This window comes from Typopeltis vanoorti, chromosome 14 (assembly GCF_054136105.1).
Source record: "Typopeltis vanoorti isolate ZY-2024b chromosome 14, IOZ_Tvanoo_1.0, whole genome shotgun sequence".
NCBI lineage: Eukaryota > Metazoa > Arthropoda > Arachnida > Uropygi > Thelyphonidae > Typopeltis > Typopeltis vanoorti.
This window is the reverse complement of record NC_143562.1, coordinates 74,651,292-74,671,730: the sequence shown is the minus strand read 5'-3', so window position 1 is coordinate 74,671,730 and position 20,439 is coordinate 74,651,292. Positions and strand designations below refer to the sequence as shown.

At 34.6% G+C, this 20,439-nt stretch overlaps 1 protein-coding gene across 1 annotated transcript in view; it reads right to left on the bottom strand.

The window, feature by feature from the left end:
* Rich (Guanine nucleotide exchange factor subunit Rich) overlaps positions 1 to 20,439 on the bottom strand; it is a 456,640-nt gene that overhangs the window by 184,808 nt on the left and 251,393 nt on the right. The window contains exons 20-21 of the mRNA XM_090404468.1: positions 12,864 to 12,966; positions 1,196 to 1,299 (exon numbers count right to left, since the gene is read on the bottom strand). Coding sequence (XP_090260594.1) covers positions 1,196 to 1,299; positions 12,864 to 12,966 — 207 coding nt within the window. The remainder of the gene's footprint in view (positions 1 to 1,195; positions 1,300 to 12,863; positions 12,967 to 20,439) is intronic.

Below are 20,439 nucleotides of genomic sequence, written 5' to 3'. Positions count from 1 at the left end.
GAGGCATGACCTACCCTTCACAAAACCATGCTGTCCCCGATACAGTATCCCATTTTCTTCTATCCAATCTTGTATTTTCCTCTTGACTATTTTCTCTAAGACCTTGACAATGATTCCTGATATGCTAATCGGTCGGTAATTTACAACAGCAGTCTTGGAACCACCTTTATGCAGTGGAACTATTTTCCCCTCTTTCCACCCGCTCGGGACTAACCCAGACCCGAGACTCAAATTAAACAAAATGGTCAAGGGTACTGACAATTCTTTAGCTGCTTCTCGTACAACACGAGCTGGTATACCATCCAATCCCACAGATGTATTGACATTGAGGTTATGCAATAGACTACTCACCTCCACTTCATTAACCACAATTCCCGTATAATCTACTGGTTTATTCGTTTCTGCAATGTCACCACCTGGATGATATACTTTTGCAAAGTGCTCACTCAGTAACTCAACTATCTCAACTGATTCAGTTACCTCCCTATCATCGGCATTCTTTAAAATCAATCTGCCATGTACATTTTTCCTTTTACTTGCTACATATCTAAAAAACTGTTTAGGATTCTCTTTAGCCTGCATGGCCAATGTTCTTTCGTAATCCTTTTTTGCTTTTCTTACCACACTCATCACCCTTCTGGCCTGAAATATAAAGGCTTTTAAGCTGAAGCTTAATTAACAATTCCATCCAAGGTGGCACAGTTGTTTTTTTTTAACCTCTGCAAAACAAATGGGTTAGAGAAACCATATGCATACCATAGACTATAGAAAATTAATATGGAAAAAAAAAAAAAAAAAAGAAGAGAGAGAGAGAGAAAAAGAAGAGATAAGAACTAGATATTTTTTTCATTGAGATCAATCACAATGACATTATTTTTTTAAGATTTCTTATTTGATATTTTTTCAAATGCATTAGGGCAGATTAGATTTTCCAAATTACTGACCCACAGTTTTAAAATTTGCAGGTTACCCTCCACAACCCCCCCCCCAAAAAATTAAACCGTAAATGACTAGAACTTCCAATGTAAAAGATTCTGAAAACTAAGAAAGTTATAATTTCTGTTTGCATGAATTTATAATAAATTATAAGTAAAGTCCATATAAAATTATTTCTTCCTTCCCATATATAACCTCTAAATGTCATTTCTGTTTTTACTAGTTTAAACTATCTGTATTTCTACAGTAAGAAACTCACCGTACGTGAAATAATACAATATGGATGTCTGGTGTAGCTATCTGCAGCATATAGTACAGTGTCATTCTCAGCTCCTAATATTACTGCATCTTCAAAAAGTATAGCTAAAAAGTTTTAATTGGAAAATCTTAGTAATGAATTAAATAATCTGATGATGTTAAAAAATATACATAAATTCATTTCAAATGTTTAAGTTTACAAATAGGACAGTATAATAGCACTATTGTGACAAGGTTCGGTGAAAGTAACTCCAGGGACAATAATCAATTCCTTCTGTCTGTACTTCTAATTGACTTATAATGCAATAAAATACTATAAAATATGGAAAAAGAAAAAAGAGTGATGCCTGACAGTGTGAAATACATGTAAAAACTGGCTATAACAGCATGAACTTTACAATTTACTTCAAGTATTTACTTCCCACCTTTAAGCAGCCCAAACCTCAGTTAAACAATATAATATATTAGAACATCAGCTGGTACATTTCATTTATTTATTTATTTTTTTTTTTCTAATGTAGAGCCATACACAAGAGGTTGGTTGACTGACCTATAGTACATCAGTACCATGCATGGGTAGTGAGTTAGGAAAGGAGAAACTTGTTTATATTTGATTTGAAGGCCTGTATATTGTATTCTTTTAGACACAAACAAATACAGGAGTAATTGTCCCACAATATAGCAGTAACAAGTGTGACAGAGAGAAAAAGGAACTTGTTCTATGAGTTTAAAGTTGAACTGTGAAGGCATGTTGAGTGGCAGCCTGCAATGAATTTAGAAGGGAGATTGGTGGAATTACATATGAACATTTTTAGAATATACATACTGCAAAAACCAAATGACTGTGTTAAGGTGGGTGGAGTGAGTTGGTAAGCGATGGATTAATCTAACTGCTCTCTTCTGTATTGGGTCAAGTATTTTTAGGGAGCTCTTAGTGAGAGCAATATTTTTACAGTTGAATGGATTTATGATTTTTATAAGGTTAACAACTTATGATATACAGATGAAACCGTGCTAATTACAGATAACAGATCTCCAAAAACTCTTTGACAGAGTATACATAGAAAGCCAAAGAATGGGAATAAATATAAACATCAACAAGATGAAATACATGGTCAACAGCAAACATCTAACTCATCAATGAAACTGGCACTCAATGGGAAAACTATCAATCAAGTGTCAAGGTATAAATATCTTGGTTGCTGGCTTAATAAAAGGTGGGATCTTGAAATAGATATAAAGACAAGGATTGAAGTTGAGCAGCAGTCTTTCATGAAAATGAGAACATTATTCTGCAATAAAGATCTAAACAGAAGTCAGATGCATAATGCTGAAATGGTACGTTTGGTCCACTTTGCTCTATGGAGTTGAGACATGGACATTGAAGGCAGCAATCATCGAGAAAATTGAAGCCTTTGAGATGTGGTTATATAGCTGAATGCTAAAGATATCATGGACAGAAAAAATAACCAATGAAGATGTTTTAAAATCCATTGGCAAAGCCAAAGATCTCATACAAACAATCAAGAAAGGAAAAACATCATATCTTGGCCATATCATGAGAAACGGCAAATATCAGCTTCTACAAACCATTTAGGAAGAATTGATGGCACAGGAGGAGGAGGAAGAAAAAAGAACATCTTGGTTTGACAACATCAAGACATGGACAGGAAAGAGCAGTGTACAACTTCTCAGATCAACGCAAGAATGTAGTTTGTTCACCAAGATGGTCGCTGACCTTCAATAGAAGATGGCACCATAAGAAGAAGAAGATAAGGTTAACAGCTGTTTAGAGGTAAAGTAGCATAGTGAGCAAAAGAGAAATCCTAGTTTTTTGGTTTGACATCTTGGTTTGAGCTGAGGAAGCAATGGTTGTTATGCCAGGTGAGGCATAATGTCAGAGTAAGTCCAAGAAGAGAAATCTCATCTTGTTTAGAGATTTGAATATTGTCAAAGTTAATACTAAAAGAAAATCCTTTCTTTTAGGCTTGCACAGTGATCCGAATGCATTTTGAAAATTATGGAGACAACTATCGTGTTTGAATAAAAACTTTAGTTTAATATAACTAAAATCTACAATTCGACCTTTATGTCAAGGACATCTTCTGGAGCGTACAAATATACACAGGAACAAGCTATACTACAATCAAACTGGTTCGTTAAAGACACATTGACCAACCGCTACCACAATTGTTGGCCTGACCGCTGGTGAAAAAAAATAAAATAAAATAAAATAAAATTTATTAAACATAAAAAATTATACATCAACGCTAGAGTCCTATTATTTGTGTTGTCTACTATATACATATATTAACATCATTCCAGCCAGTTGGAGTGGAATGGTTTCTAATACTAGCGGATTGGCTACAGTCCTGACATATGTTGAATCTTTCATATTAGGTAGGCTGAATGTGTGCCATCCAGATCCTTGGAATTTTCATGCCATCTTTGTTATTGATATTTGGGTGGTTTATCAGGATTTCGCAGGATTCCTTAAATTTCTTTTGTACCAGGTTTTTGTGCGGTGTAAGGAGCAGGTGCTTTTCCAGTTGATTTGGTGTAAGGTGTTAAGTGCGTGGTCTGAGAGGCCTGCTTCACCATAATGGTTATATTTAATGTGTCTAATGTGTTCTTTCTTGCGTATAGGGATTGTCAGTCCTGTTTCACCAATGTACGGTAAGTTACAGGTGCAGCGGGTGCAATAGACTCCAGGATGTGCTAATGGGAGGGGAGGATCCTTAGAGGAGCTGAATATGGTTTTAAGTTTAGTGGGTGGTTTAAAGGTGGCATTGAGGTTATAATGTTGTAGGATTCTGTTGATTTTTTCTGATAACCCTTTAATGTATGGGATGGCTATGGTTTTACTGTAATCTAGATTCATTTTTGTTGTAGTTTTTAGAGTATTTTATTGACAGTATTTTTGTTATAGCCATTATTTATGAATGTGTCACTAATGATTTTTAGTTCTTGTTTCAGGGCTTGCTGGTTAGAGCAAATAGTTGTGGCTCTGTTTTTAAGGGTGTTAATGACTCCATATTTTTGTGATAGGCGGTGGTGGTATGAATTCGCATGTATGTATTGGCTAGTGTGTGTCGGTTTTCGGTAGACCGTGAAGGATAGACTGCCTGAAGGAAGACGTTTAACTAGTGTGTCTAGGAACGGGAGCGAATTTTGGTTTTCGATTTCGATGGTAAATTGTATGCGTTTGTGTTGTTTGTTTAAGTGGCTGAGGAATGTGTTTAGCGTTTGTCGCCCGTGCGGCCAGATCGCGAACACGTCGTCAACGTATCTGAGCCAGACTGTCGGTCATAGCGTGGCGGAATCAAGAGCCCTTTGCTCAAAGGTTTCCATGTAGAAGTTAGCGATTGGGGGGGGGGGGGGGGGGTAGTGGTGAGCCCATGGCTGTACCTTCTTTTTGTAGGTAGAATTTGTTTTGCCACACGAAGTAACCGAACTTTAGTACGTGGGCAAAGAGGGCCATAATGTCAGGCGGAAATTTGTTCTGTAGTAGGAGAATTGTGTCATTGATGGGGACATTAGTGAAAAGGGCAGAAACGTCAAAACTGACTAATAAGTCGTCTTTGTCGAGTGTTATGTTTTTGATTTTGTTTATAAAGTGTTGTGTGTTTTTTATGTAGGAGGGGGAATGACCTACCAACTCCTCGAGTGTTGCCGCTAATTTCTTGGCTAGGTGGTAAATGGGACTGTCTATTCCTTCCACGTTGGTCGAAGGGGCACATTTTGTTTGTGTATTTTCAGAACCCCATATAATCTGGGGGGGGGGGGTTGAGTTTTTTAACCATGTCTGGTGGATAAGAAGTGACTGACTTTAGTAGTTTTTCTGTTTTATCCTTTATCCTTTTTGTTGGGTTATAATTTACCATTTTATATGTGTTGTTATCGGCTACTAGTTGGTTCATTTGAAGTATGTATGTTAACATGTCAAGGACAACAGTGGCACTGCCTTTATCCGCTTTCATTATTATTATGTTTTGTTTGGCTTTTAATGATTTGATTGCTGCTAATTCTGTTTTTGTCAGGTTGTTCTGTATGGTTTTCTTGGTATTTAGGACATTACTGGTTTTTAGTCGTATTTTATCTGCTATATTGTTAGGTAGGGATCTGATGCCTCTTTCAATGTGGTAGATAAAATCCAATTTGTTTACCTTTTTAGGTGCTATTGCGTAGTTCAGTCCTTTATTTAGTAGCGTAAGTTCGCCGTTGTTCAGGGTGTGGCTTGATAGGTTAATCACACGGTTCTTGCTTGTCGGTGGTTGGTCGCTCCTTGTCTCCTTTGTTTGTTGTTCATTGTTGTTTATCGGGGAGGAAGTCCTCTGATTGGATGGATTCCTGTGATTGGCCGCCATATTTTGCCATTGTTTCAAACTGTGGAATTTTTTCCTGAGTTTTTCTTTATTCTTTTCCAGGGTATGTTTGGCCGAATTGTCAGTAATTCTTTCAAGTGTTTGTAGAATGTCTGGATTAACATAGTTCGATAGTTCTGTTTGTGTTTTTTCACCAGAGGTCAGGCCAACAATTGTGGTAGCGGTTGGTCAATGTCTTTAACGAACCAGTTTGATTGTAGTATAGCTTGTTCCTGTGTATATTTGTACGCTCCAGAAGATGACCTTGACATAAAGGTCGAATTGTAGATTTTAGTTATATTAAACTAAAGTTTTTATTCAAACACGGTAGTTGTCTCCATAATTTTCAAAATGCATTCGGATCACCATGCAAGTCTAAAAGAAAGGATTCAGATCATCCATGGAAATGATACCCACAAGCGCTGCAATCGCTATGTTAAGCTAAAGATTCGTATTTCTCTCTTGATCAATCGGCTGGCCTTTTTAAAAAGATGCAGAGACAATAACCTTATTCCGATCTGCATCAGGCTAAAAAAGAAATTTACGTCCGCTAAGGCACTCCGTATCTATGACCGCACAGAAAAAGCAATACTTAGAGAACAGATTCAAACAGCCTGCCAAAATCTAGCTACAACACAAAATCTGGTTTCTAAATTACAATCAGAACTATCAAACTATGTTAATCCAGACATTCTACAAACACTTGAAAGAATTACTGACAATTCGGCCAAACATACCCTGGAAAAGAATAAAGAAAAACTGAGGAAAAAATGAGAACAACCTTAACTTCCATGGATGCCTGTGTTCTCTCCCTGCCTTCCATATAATGAAAAATTTCATCATTTGAAATGCTATAACACCCATTCAAAAATTTATAGCCCTCTATGATATCATCCCTCTTTCTCCTGTTAACTAGCGTCTGTAATCCACATACTCGCAATCTGTCCTCATAATCTAAATCCCATAATCCGGATATAATCTTTATTTAACTCTTCTTTGCACCCTTTCCACAGCTTCTTTATCCCCTTGGAACCCCGGAGACCAAATCTGCACACAGTAATCCAAGTGTGGTCTTATCAAAGCCTTATAAAGAGGCAAAATTACTTCCTTATCCTTATATGTCAAGGTTCGCTTCAACATAGCAATTATCCTCTGAGTTGTATTTGCAACTTTTGCTATGTGACCTTTGAACTTTAAATTCTTATCCACCAATACAGATTTCCAGTCTATTCAAATCATTTTGTAGTTGCTGAATATCAGTAGCATCCTTGATTACCCTGCCTATCTTCACATCATCAGCAAACAATTGCAAATCTGATGATAGACCCTGTTTGGTGTCATTAACATGTTCATTGCCAATCACGCGATATCGCGCAATGCGAGTTCTCACCAAACGGCTGATCACGCGTTATCGCGTGGACGTCATTAACTAAATAAAAAAATATATAAAAAAGTTGGCCACCACACAAAATTCCAATTTTCAGCTTGGCAATGAACGATATCGTGCGATCACGCAATGCGAGTTCTCACCAAACGGCCGATCACGTGTTATTGCATGGACGTCGCTAACTAAATAAAAAAATAAAAAAAATTTGGCCACCACACGAAATTCCAATTTTCAGCTTGGCAATGAAAGTGTTAATGTATAGATTGAACAATAATGGCCCAAGGACTGAACCCTGAGGTACACCACTGGTTACCTTAAATCTAGAAGATTCACACCCACTGTATACCACTTTTTGATATCTGTCTGTCAACCATCCCCGGATCCAAGTCAATAGATTATGTTCCAATCCCATATTCTCCAGGTTACACAACAGCCTATTGTGTGGTATCCTATCAAATGCCTTAGAAAAATCCAACATTATCATAGTGTATCCATTCCCTTTATCCAATTTGGCCGTAACATTGTTATAAAATATGAGCAAATTGCTAAAACATGACATTTCTTTAGTAAACCCATGCTGTTCCCTGCAGAGTATAGAATGCTTGTCTACCCATTTCTGTATGTGAGTTCTTACCAACTTCTCTAAAATCTTCACTACCACACCAGAGATACTAATAGGTCGGTAGTTAGAGATATCAGTTTTTGCACCACCCCTTGTGCAATGGAACTATCATACATTCCTTCCATTCCTATGGTATCATTCCTGAGCTGAGACTCAAGTTATACAAATGTGTGAAAGGCCTAGCCAATTCAGCTGAACATTTCTTTAACAAACGGGCAGATATTCCATCTGTCCCTATTGACAAATTCTTATCCAAGTTATGCAAGGGCTCTTCAACCTCATTTTCATGAACCTCTAACTCTTCATCTAATATAGCACCATGCTACATACACTTGGTTGGTATATCTTAGCAAAGTGAGCACTCATTAACTGAACAATCTCCTTAGCTTCCATCACTCGTGTACCATCTGCATTCAATAAAGTCCAAAGATGGGTGTGGCATATTGGCCAGCAGCGATGGAATCCATGCAGACAATCATTTATTAGTTGGGTGCCTTCAGGGTAGCATAGGAGTTTGATACTGATGGTTTTCTCCATTACTTTAGAGAGGACTGAGAGAGTGAGAGAGATATTAGGTAAAAGTTTGATGGTAATGATTTGTTGACCGTCTTGGGAATAGGTTGAACATAGGACAATTTCCAGGCTGTGGTGTAGATACAAGGCAGAGTAAAAGAGAATTAAAAGATGCATAGGACAGGAGTTAGTTCAGGTGACAATCAGAGGTTCAATTATATGGTGGTGTTCCAGAAGTTAGTTGACACAGTAACCTATTCGAGTCAGTTAACTGAAAGTTTTAATTAAGCAAGCAATGTTGCCATTGCAAACCATTTAAACCTTGATATGGGAGCATTTGTAGTCAAATATCATCTACTCCCCTCATTTTCATATTTCAAGTTTAGGACAGTTTTCTTCTACCTCAAGTATTGATATGTGTTACTGAATGCACTGCTTGTTTCTTTCAGCAATCTTTCAAAGTAATTATTCCAGACATTAGAATATCTCTTTATCATCTCTAACAGTCTCCAGAGCATTTTGTCATCCTCCTGACATTTATCTTCCATGACTCCTCTTTAGTTACTTTTAATACACACTGCTCTGCTTTCATGTTTTGATTCATATTCTTACTAGAAACATTTGATATATTCTCTTCTTTATTACTACTGCTTCTAATTTCCTGAGTCCACCAGGGAGCTCTCATTTTGGCATCATCATTAAATACATCACCACCATGCCTCTCTGGCCAGTGAATTATTCAAGGAAAACTCATTTTCCTTGAATAATTTGCTAGTTTGGTGTTTTGTCTAATTTCTCTCTTATTCCATATAAATTTATTCAGTTGGCTACCTACCATACCAGCTTTGCTTATTCTGTTGTCTATTTCCAGATTTACCTTGTCATCTTCAATAAAAATTGTGCATAAATAGCTGAAATATTTTGCTTGTTCTATAGGTCTTCCACCGAGAATGCAGCTGAAGTTTTCTGCTCTTACCTCTTTTCATAGTTTGGTCTTTTTATTGCTGATTTTCATGTCAAATTTTTGCAGATGTTATTTAATTTAGTTAAAGAATCTTGGAGACTTACAGGATACTGGATGTGTTTAGGAGTACATCATCATCATCTGCATAAAACAAAGCACTAAGTTTGACATGTCTAATTCAAATATCGGGACTAATGATATTAGAATTACACATTTCTTAATGTAATTCATATAGATAAATAAAAGTGGAGATAACGTGCATCCTTATCTTAGCCTTGATTTCACATCAAACCATCTTCCTGTATTTCCTTCAATTCTAACTGCTGACTGACAACTTAAATATAAATTATGCATTGCTCTGTATAAGATTCCATTTACCCCTTATGATTGCAATGTTTTGAAAAGCTTTCCTCTGGGCATCTTGTTGTGTGCCTTGAACACTTAGTAGAGAAATTCCTCTGTAATTCTCACATTCAGTTTTATTCTTTATATATATATATATATATATATATATATATATATATATATATATATATATATGGGAACTATGAGAGTTATACTCCATCTAAAATTTGACCTTCTGATCAGGCCCTCTGAATTATGCAGTGTAGTCACTGTAATACTTTTATATATCAACTTAAGAATTTCTGGTCAAATATCATCTATTCTAGCTGCCTTTTCACCTTTCAAGTGTTTGATAACTTTCTGTACCAAAAGTATTGATATATATATACTACTCTATGCATTCCTCTTGAATGCAAAGAGTAGTACAAGTAATTGCATTCCTTTGCATTGTTCTAGTATTGGTCTGTCACTGCTTGTTTCGTTTAACACTCTTTCAAAGTAATTACTCCAGACATCTAGGATATCCTATCTTCAGTTTTCATGTTTCCTTTATCATCTTTGATTCCTTTCACAGTACTCTTTCTTCCATCTCTAAGCTTTTTCAATACTCTTCAGAACATTTTGCCACCATCGTGATATTTATTCCTATATTCTTATCAAGTCTTGTCATGACTTGATTTTTTTTTAGCTACTATTACACATAGCTTAGCTCTCTTATATTTTTTCTCTGTATTCTTTTCATCTGCCGACTTATTTGCCAGGAACTTTTAGTATGCTTTCTTCTTTTCCAGAACTACCTCTTTAACATCTTGTTTCAACATGGCATTCTTATTTTTCTATCCTTGTAGACAACTTTGAAACATGCCTTCCTGGCTGATAATCAATGTCCTTCTTCATTCAGAGTTTGGCACTGAGACTCCAAGGTTTGGTTCTTGTTTTCAATCTGTTTTATTTTTTCTTCAATAATGTTTGCATAATCGAGTCCACAATTTATACAAAAATTATTGAAAAAAAATAAAAAAACTGAAGAATGAATTCCAATAATTTTTGAAGAACACACATTATTGAAGAATGTTTATACAAACATTATTGTAAAAGCTGCTCAAATTTAATTCTTTTTAAATCTTTCTTGCTTACCATTCTTTTCAATGTGATATTCATTTTTATCCTGCTTAGCACCTAAGTAATGTCACATCCAATTTCAAATTCTCTGTACACTCTTTTATCCTGAGCCAGCATAAAGATATCATTATCAACAATGAGGCTTTTCTTATTTCTTATGTCTTCTCTCCATGTGAACTTGTGCACATTTTTATGTTGGAACATAAAGCATTGTCTTGATATGCAAATATGTCATTCATGCTTTTTTGTTTCTTTTTTGGTCTTGGTGAAGAGGTTTTCCATTAGATGTTTTAGCATTTTGCTTCAGGATCATACTGAAGGCACCAAGTTTCATAGCCAGTAATAATTATCAAAAGCAGCTAACTGTTAAGAAAAATCAAAACATCCAGGCATCAATGCTTTTGATCTTCACTCAAATTTTGCAGAAATTTGTCTTATTCCCAAACTCTCTATCAAAATCATTTTCAGTGTTTCTTTGTTTAAATTTAATTCTTCTACCATTAACCGTACATTTAAGTGTTGGACTGAACTAATTGCTGCACTCTTTCCACATTTTTATATGTTCAATAAAATACACTAGACTTTTTCGTGCCATCATCATCATTATAAACCACTCTTAACATGCTTAGAGCTACACTTGTGCTTTTGCCTAACTTTTCACAAAACTTAATGTGCTATTCTAAATTATTTACACCCATTTTTTGAACAAAAGCCCCAACACACACACACACACCTCTACCACAGCTTGTCAACTACTGGCTTAACTGTTGTGATATTTGTGATTGTCTGTGAAAATACTAGTGGTGGTGGTAGGCAGTAGATGGCGCTGGTATAGATGATGACGGAGACGGAGAAATGTAGAACAGATGCCCTCCCTCGATGAGTCTTAGGACTCCCTGGAGGTGTCGTGTAATAATAATACATAATAATAATATGAAGTGAGGGCCGAGGAATGGAGAGGAACTCAGCCATTGCTTCAGAAGGATTTCAGAAATGCCATCACTATCCCCTACATCCATTGCAGAAAAAATAGCTAAGTCTTTACAAAAGTGCAACCTCTGCACAGCTTTTAAGCCCCACTGGAAACTTGTTGCCCTTATCTGTTCTACCAAAGATCAGCTCCGGACACTGAGAGAGGTTCATATAAACTGCCGTGTTCCTGCAAGTTGGCTTACTTCAGAAAGACAAGTAGATCAGTGACCATTTGTTTGGAAGAACACAAATCATACATCTGCAATCAACACTATGGTCAATCTGGCCTTGCAGACCATGTATTGGATACAACCCACAGAATCTCCTGGAAGAAAACCATGATGCTCCAGATAGTAAATTTAAAAAGGAAAGACTGTTTTTAGAATTTGCAATGGCACTCAGAAGTCAACCAAATTTAAATAAATACAGATGCATAAAACTTCCCAAATTTGGGAAACAATAATTGTCAGAGATCCCACTTTACATCCTAGGGCACTTATTTGTTATCGCTGAAGATGTCTCAGTGACTGAGATGAAATAGCAGAAGCATTAAAATTAGTTTTTAATCCTTTCCTAGTGCTGCATATATTCCATTAAACCTCCAACATGATGTCCTCCCAGCACTTAAGCCTTAACACACAGTATTTATTAAATTACCCAATAGCTATGTTCTGTCTATTGTTTGAACTTAATCAATTTTCTTAGATAATAATAAAGTACATTCCTGTACTTTTCCCCTCTCCTGATAAAGCTTGCATTAAGGAACATGAAACTAGTTGAGAAATAAAAACAAATTTCTTCTCTTTTGCATACGGTTTATTCTGAACCCTCTTCCAAGCATCCTAATACTATTCATGATAATAAACCACAATTCAGTCTTTTTTTAGCAAAAAGAGAAATTATTTTAACTAATCTCACCTTCAATGTCTAAAATTTCTGAATCGATATAAACATATACTTAATATAAACTCTAAACATCTATTTATGCTTCAAAATAAACAACATTCTACATCTTCTCTAACAATGAAGAAACTAAGTTTTATGTTGTGCTGTAGGTGTTAATTTATTTTTGAATGAATGACTAACAAAAAACATTCTGTATAAATTACACTCAACAAAGAATGTAAAATGCTGTCACATGGAAAACAGTACTCCTAAATACTCATTAAAAATTTTTGCCTCTGTTCAGAAAAGTATTTATTTATTTTAATCCTAAATGACCCTCTACCACATATTCTTTTTTTACACCAAAATTCGCCCATGTATGTTGTGAATGCTAACCCCGGCTTAAATAAATCATGAGCACAACTTGCTGACACGTACCATAACTTTTTTTTAATTAACAATTCAAATAAATGAACTATAATGTCAGTGACTTACCTAAAGGATAAATATGAACTTGTATTGGAAGCATTATTCTCTTGGACATGAAGTTATGAGCATGAGGCTTTTCTCCATCATAGGGAAATAATGGTAACCATACCTGTACAAAGGAAATAACATATAATGTTATATAAACCTATGCTCAGAATATTATACTTGTTAACCTGAAAAGTAAACAGTATATCTACATCTGATGCCAGTCTGCTTTCACTGTAATAAATGCATAGAAAAAAAAAAATGTTATAAAGAACAAATTTAAATATGCTATAAGGAACAAACTTATACTTGGCATCAGCAGAACTCCAAATATGCACCATCAAAATAAGAATTAGCAACAAAAAGGAAGTGGAACAAATAAAATAATTAGAGGAGTTCCGGGTCAGAATCTTTGGCATTAAGGAAACAAAGACAAAAACATGCAAGATTGTTCTATATAACAAACACCAGATGTTATATTCAGGCAATAATGATTACAGGAAAGAAGGTAAAATAGGAAGCTAAATTTCTTGAATGGAAAGCAATTTCAAGCAGAGTAATGCCAATAAACATCAAAATGAAAAATTGGACAATGAGACTCGATCATCCCTATGGTCCCACAGAACATTCTACTAAGGAAAAAGGGGGAATTTTTCAAGTCTAATATGAGAGAGAGAACAGATAACATCAAGAAAAAAGGAAAAGTTGGTACATGATGAAGTTATAGAGCAGAACAGGAAATGAATACTAGGCATATATACATATGCTGGGAACATATGGAGAAAAGAGCAAAACTAATAATAATAATAATGTTAAGTATCTACTGCCTTTCTGTTCTCTCTACTAAGGAAAAAGGAAGAATTTTCAAGTCTAATATGGGACATGGACTAGTCATCACCAACACAGTGTTCCAACAGAATAAATATGAAAAAATTCACTTGGAGAGGAAACACAAGAAATAAGAAGCTTCATTTGCTATTTATAGTTGACAGCAATACTGGTTACGGACACAAGATTATACAGTAAATTTTGAAATAGGAAGTAACTGGCATTTAGTTTTGAGCAGAATAAAAATTAATATCATACTGAAAAGGAAAAATATATCAGAAACTTTTAAAAAGAATTAATTGAAGTGGAGCAGCTTTCAAAGGTGAAGTCTAAGCTCAAATATACAAATATTCGAGAAGAAAATAAAAGCAAGAACCTAACTTTGGAGACTCAGTGGGAAGATAATACCAATTCATTCAGCCAGAGAGGAATGTGAAGTTGTCGGCAAGGATAAAAAAATCAGAACTCCATGGTGGGACTCAGAAAGTTACAAAAGCAGTTATAGAAAAGAAGGAAACATATTGAAATTTTCTAGCAAGTAAGTCAGAAGGTGCTCTGAAAAGTACATAAAAGTAGTTAAACAAAATTTTATGGGAAGACTTTGATAAGAATACAGAAAATTAATATAATCAAGGTAACAAAATGTTCTGGAGGCTATTGAAAAAAAATTAGAAATGGAGCAAACAGTAATGTCAAATGAATCAGAAATTATTTTAAAAGGTGACATGAAAACTGAAAATATTCTAGATGTCTAGAACAATTACTTTCAAAGCCTGCTAAAAGAAATAAGAAACAACAACAGAGCTGTAGTAGAAAATATTCAAGAGAATGCAATCAGGAGTATATATATATATATATATATATATCAATACTTGAGCTACAAGCAACTATCAAAACTTGAAATGCAGAAAGGCAGCCAGAGAAGATGATATTCAAAGAGAAATACTCAAACATGGAGATATAAATGTTTTGTAGTGGCTACTACACACACACACACACACACACACACACACACACACACACACACACACATCGTAATTTTCACCTTATAAGATGCACTGCTGTATTGGACGCATCGCATTTTTCATGTTGAATTTCTGGATTCTTTGCAATATAAGATGAACAACAAAGTTTTTGCATGCATACATAAATCATTTCTCTTCATAATTCTAATGCATCATGATGGTGACCCTGTAAAATCGATGATATTTCTTTCTGTTGCCAATAATTTTGATTGTTGAATAATCATTTCTGTAGATACGCAGCAACCCGATCTTCTTTGATCCATTATCCAGGTTTTTAATTCATTTTCAATTTCTGGCCATTTTGCTAGTTTTCTGCAGAGATTCTGTTTCTTAGAATTTGCTTCTATTAATTGCTGCTCTTGTTTCCTCCAAGTTCATACCATTTTTTCTGTAAGTAGTTAGTGCCGCTCTGCTTTCCTATTGCCATTCTTTTTTGCATACTCAATCACACTACACTTAAATGCAATTGTATAGCTATGTCTTGCCTTCGTAGAATCTACGGGTTATAAAAAAATTTAAAGGTAATGATGTGTTGATTACTATACTCTTTTTCAGATTATCTTGGAAGTAAAGAAATATACTACAGGCTGGAAATGTAGCTTATTCTACTTCTTCCAAGATAACCTGAAAAAGAGTATAGTTTAAATGTGTGACCGTTAATGATTGTGCAACTATTCAAACTGATCACACATTACTGACAAGCAATAACGCACCATAACTGCACCTACATAAAAAACACACTGGTTTGTAGGTACACAAATTTTAGGCACAAAAAAGCACACAAGGTGAAAAATATGGTGTGTGTCTAAAAGTATAGTCAGAAGGTAAAATTCTAGATTTCATAGTACCTATCAAAAATAAATAAATAAATAAATAAAAAAATAAAAATAAAAAAATAATGTGAGCATATTAGAGGCCAAGAAAAATTTCAGATATGAGCAAACTGGATTCAGGTTAAACAGGGTCATATCAAAACTTCTCTTTTTTAAGATTAATATCAGAACCCCTCTTTAAGCAATAGTTATGATATCATGGGAGTATAATAAGGAGCTGTATTTAAGTTTGGTAGATCTAGAAAAGACTTATGACAAGGTGAGAAAAAAAAAAAAATGGTGCTGAAGCAGATACAGAAAGATGGGTATATGATGTAAAATTATGTGAGAGCAAGTAAGCAACAACACTATCTCCACTCTTATTCATCATCTATATAGATAGCATTAAAAAGCAAAGTCTTAGACTTGATATCAAAATTGAATATATTAATCTCAGCTCTTCATTTTATAGATTAGGTTGTTCTAAATAAATCCTGTGCGACTCTGCAGATTCTTTATCGAAACTGAATAACTATTATAACATTGATACAAAAATCAGCAACAGGAAGACAAAGATAGAATAGGCAGTAACGCTGAAAGCATTAGATGGATTCTGAACATAGAACCTATAGAAAAAGTAAAATGTTTCAACTATTTTTAGTAAATACAGAAAATTAAATATGGAAACAGACAAGCGGATTAGCAAAGCTGGTGTGGAAGAGCATGAATAACAGGACAGCAGTGTCCAAATCAATTTTAGCTCATGGATCTGAGAGCTAGGTTAAAAGCAAAATAGCAGATCAAAGACTTAGAAAAATTAAGGGAACAAGTACAGAAGGTAATCTCAAGTAGTATAGCCACAAATAGAATGGGAGAAGAAAGATTGGCCAAGAAGATATTTGATACTAAAATGGCAAGAAAAATCCTGAGAGGATTACCAAGATCTAGGTGGATTGATGCATTAAAAGGTCAAAATATAAAACCTGACAATATTGGAGTCCTGATAGATAAAAGACTAAACCTGGAAGAAAAAAATTGTTGATAGGAAGTTAGCAATGACCTAAACTTATCATGCAGTAGTATCATATTATCTGCAGGACTTCAAATACACTTACCTGTAACAAGTAGATTTTACCAACTGTGAGTAGATGTAGACTGGACAAAATAGAATATTTCTGAAGAAAAATAACCATTCCAGAAAAAAGTATTAGACTTGATATCAAAATTGAATATATTAATCTCAGTTCTTCATTTTATAGATTAGGTTGTTCTAAATAAACCCTGTGTGACACTCTGCAGATTCTTTATCAAAACTGAATAACTATTATAACAAATTTGGTACAAAAATCAGCAACAGGAAGACAAAGATAGAATAAGCAGTAACACTGAAAGCATTAGATGCATTCTGAACATGGAACCTATAGAAAAAGTAAAATGTTTCAACTATATAAGCAAAATTTTCAGTGAATACAAAAAATTAAATCATCATCATCAAATTCCTGACATGTACCCTCAAGGGGTGTACAGGATATGATAGTACTACATGAAAAATTTACATCATTACTAACTTCCTATCTACAATTTTCCTCCAAATTAGTCTGTTACTTGTCAAGACGCCAACATTGTCAGATCTTATTTCTATCGTCTAAGGCACTTTGTACCATATCAATCCACCTATATCTTGGTCTTCCTCTGGGTCGTTTTCCTGCCAACCTGGCAGAGAACACTTGTTTTGCTATTCTTTCCTTGCCCATTCTGTTTAAGTGACCATACTACCAGAGATTAGCTCTGCTAATGCATTCCTGGATGCATTAGCAGAGCTAATCAATGACAAAGAACAATGTCAAGTTCTTTCCTAATATTCTCGTTTTTAATACGATATTGCCATTCATGCCATCTGTTCAAACCTCTAATCTTTCTCAGGACTCTCATATCTGCGGTCTCTAGTCTTTGGTCAAGTGTTTTACTTCTGACCTAGCTCTCAGATCCACAAGTTAAAACTGGTTTGAACACTGTCTTGCTAATTTACAGCTAATTTAGTGTTCCGACTAATTTCTTTCTTATTCCATATGAATTTATTCAAATGACTTCATACCATACTAGCTTTGTTGATTCTGTTGTCTATTTCCATATTTAATTTACCATCTTCAGTAAAAATCATGCCTAAGTAGCTGAAATGTTTTACTTGTTCCACAGGTTCTCCATTCACAACACAGTTGAAATTTTCAGTGATTCTTCCTATTATTTTCATTGTCTTTGTCTTTTTATTGCTGACCTTCATACCATATCTATTACAACAGATATTCAATTTAGTCAGAGAAGCTTGCAGACTTGTAGCAGATTTATTTAGAAGTATAACATCATCCACATAAAGCAAAGAGCTGACATTAACATCTCCAATTCTGATATCATGTTTAATACCACTTTCCTTCATAATGTGATCCATATAGATAATAAATAACAGAGGGGATAATGTACATCCTTGTCTCACACCAGATTTAACATTAAACCATTGTCGTGACGTTGTTTTCTGCATGTTGTGTTCGAATCCGCCATCTTGTTACAAGTCACTTTCATAAAATAAAACACAACTAATTGTAAATTGATCACTAATCCAAGGGTAGAGAAATTTCTATTATACTGCGCCACTCTATCCTTAGATAAGTCTATATGAAATAGTAGGAACAATTCAAAGTTAGTTAGCAGTCTTTTCATTCATTCAGGCCGAAGTATTTATTTTCTTTCTGGGATTCCCGCTAAATTCGAATTTTTGTGAACGGTGCAGTAAAAAGAAATTCAAGCAAATACAATAGTTAGATTAACAAATGAAGCATTTAATATAGGTCATATAACACATACATAAATTTTACTTCTAATTCTTAATAGTAGTAACAAGTCAAACATTAAGTCAAGTTAAACACATTAGCACAATCTTCCAAGTCTTCACATGCATCTTCTCAGCTTCTGGATTACAAAGTTTCTACACTTAAATAAATATAATAGAACATCCAATCTAAACAGTTTTCACACATTTCTCAGTCATGCTATAAGTTCAAAGTATCACAGGCACTAATAGCTGAAAAATATCTTTCAAACAATTCTTATCTCCAACTCTCAATCACAAAGAGTTTCCACAGTTAAAGTTAGGTTAAGCATAGAGTAATTAACACACAATTCTTCAAGCAATGAATTAAAACACTATGAAAGACCTTACCGGAAATAATTCCTAGTACATCAATTATGTTGAGAGCAAACTTTTGGAATTTATTTATCTTACTAAAAAAAAAAAACACATCTACAAGACTTATCCACAGTTATACTTAAAGCACTAACAATCGCACTTCAGAATTCTAGACGTCAATTACAGGGTACTTCAACTATCCTTGTTACCACTCATAAACTAATTAAAACACTGTGAGGTTCCTTTTAGGGCAAATCGGAAATAAGCCGCAATTCTAGATAAGCTGGGTTTATTCAGAATTCTTCCTTAAACGACCAGCTTTTTATTTCATCTGACTGTAGCATTAATTTCCCTTCTATTCTTACTGCTGATTTCACTTTCAGCTACTTAGAAAATTCATTTCGTCCTTGCTCACTTATAAAAATTATCCACTTAACTCCTGCCCTTAAGAACCTTTTATTTACTTCCACTTCTGTAGTATATCCCCTTGCTTCCTTTCACTTCCAAGTTTCTGTCCCCCCACTCTTTTACCTCCTCTATATTTTCTCTTCTTTATTTAGCCCACGATCTGTTCCACTCGCGTTCGTTTATTTCACGCGTCTCTATGACAACGGATAAACGTAAACATTCTCGCTAATGTTACATTAGGCTATACTACTACATTGAGTTATTACATAACGTTAAGCTTTCACAAAATAGGAATAATTAGAATGTTTGCTTTTCAATAAATGCGTAGTTAAATTGCAAATATAAGTTCTCATAATATTGACATAACAATAAATAAAATAGCTTAATAATATTTATTACAGAATCTTATTATCATTAACACATTCCTTTGATTAAACAATTAAATATTTGATATAATTAAGGTAGTTATACGATATCAAATTATAATTTATGTTATTTACATTAAATAATATTTACAAATTTAGCTCTTGTGACGGAAGATCATGTTGGATTCTGAATCAAATAACATTTATTCTAATTTCTACATAATCAGAATCCAACACCATCTTCCTGTACTTCCTTCAATTCTAACTGCTAACTTACAACTCAAATAAAGACTAAGTATTGCTTGATATCTAAGCATCAAAAAATGGACAAATTCCTCCCTTTCACAACTGACATCAAGAACAAGAGACCGAGACGACTGGAGGAGGCTAGCAAAGAGTATCACCTACCAGCCATGAATGACCCAATGGTTCATTTAGGACTATGGGAGAAGAAGATTGCTTGATATAATGCGCCATTGACACCATATAACTGTAGCGTATTGAATAGCTTCTCTCTTGGCACCTTGTCATATGCCTTTTCCAAATCGACAAAACTTAAATACAGATCTTTGTTATATTCCCATGATTTCTCCACTATTTGTCGTAAAGTGAAGATCTGATCCTGACAGCGTCTATTTGACCTGAATCCAGTTTGTTCTTCACCAATCTTTTCTTCCACAATTCTTCTCAACCGTTTCTCAAGTATACTTGCATATATCTTACCAGGAACACTCAGTAGGGATATACCTCTGTAATTCTCACATTCAGTTTTATTTCCCTTTTTATATATGGGTACTACGAGAGCTCTACTCCAATCGTCTGGAATTCGTGCCTCTGTCCAGGCATTCTGAACTATGCAGTCACCCCTACTATGTCGATCTGATACTTATCTAATTCCTCAGCTAGCTCCATTTCTTTGCCATTCAGGCTTCTTATGTAGATAGTACCGATCTTTAACTTTGGTGATGTTGTGTTGGG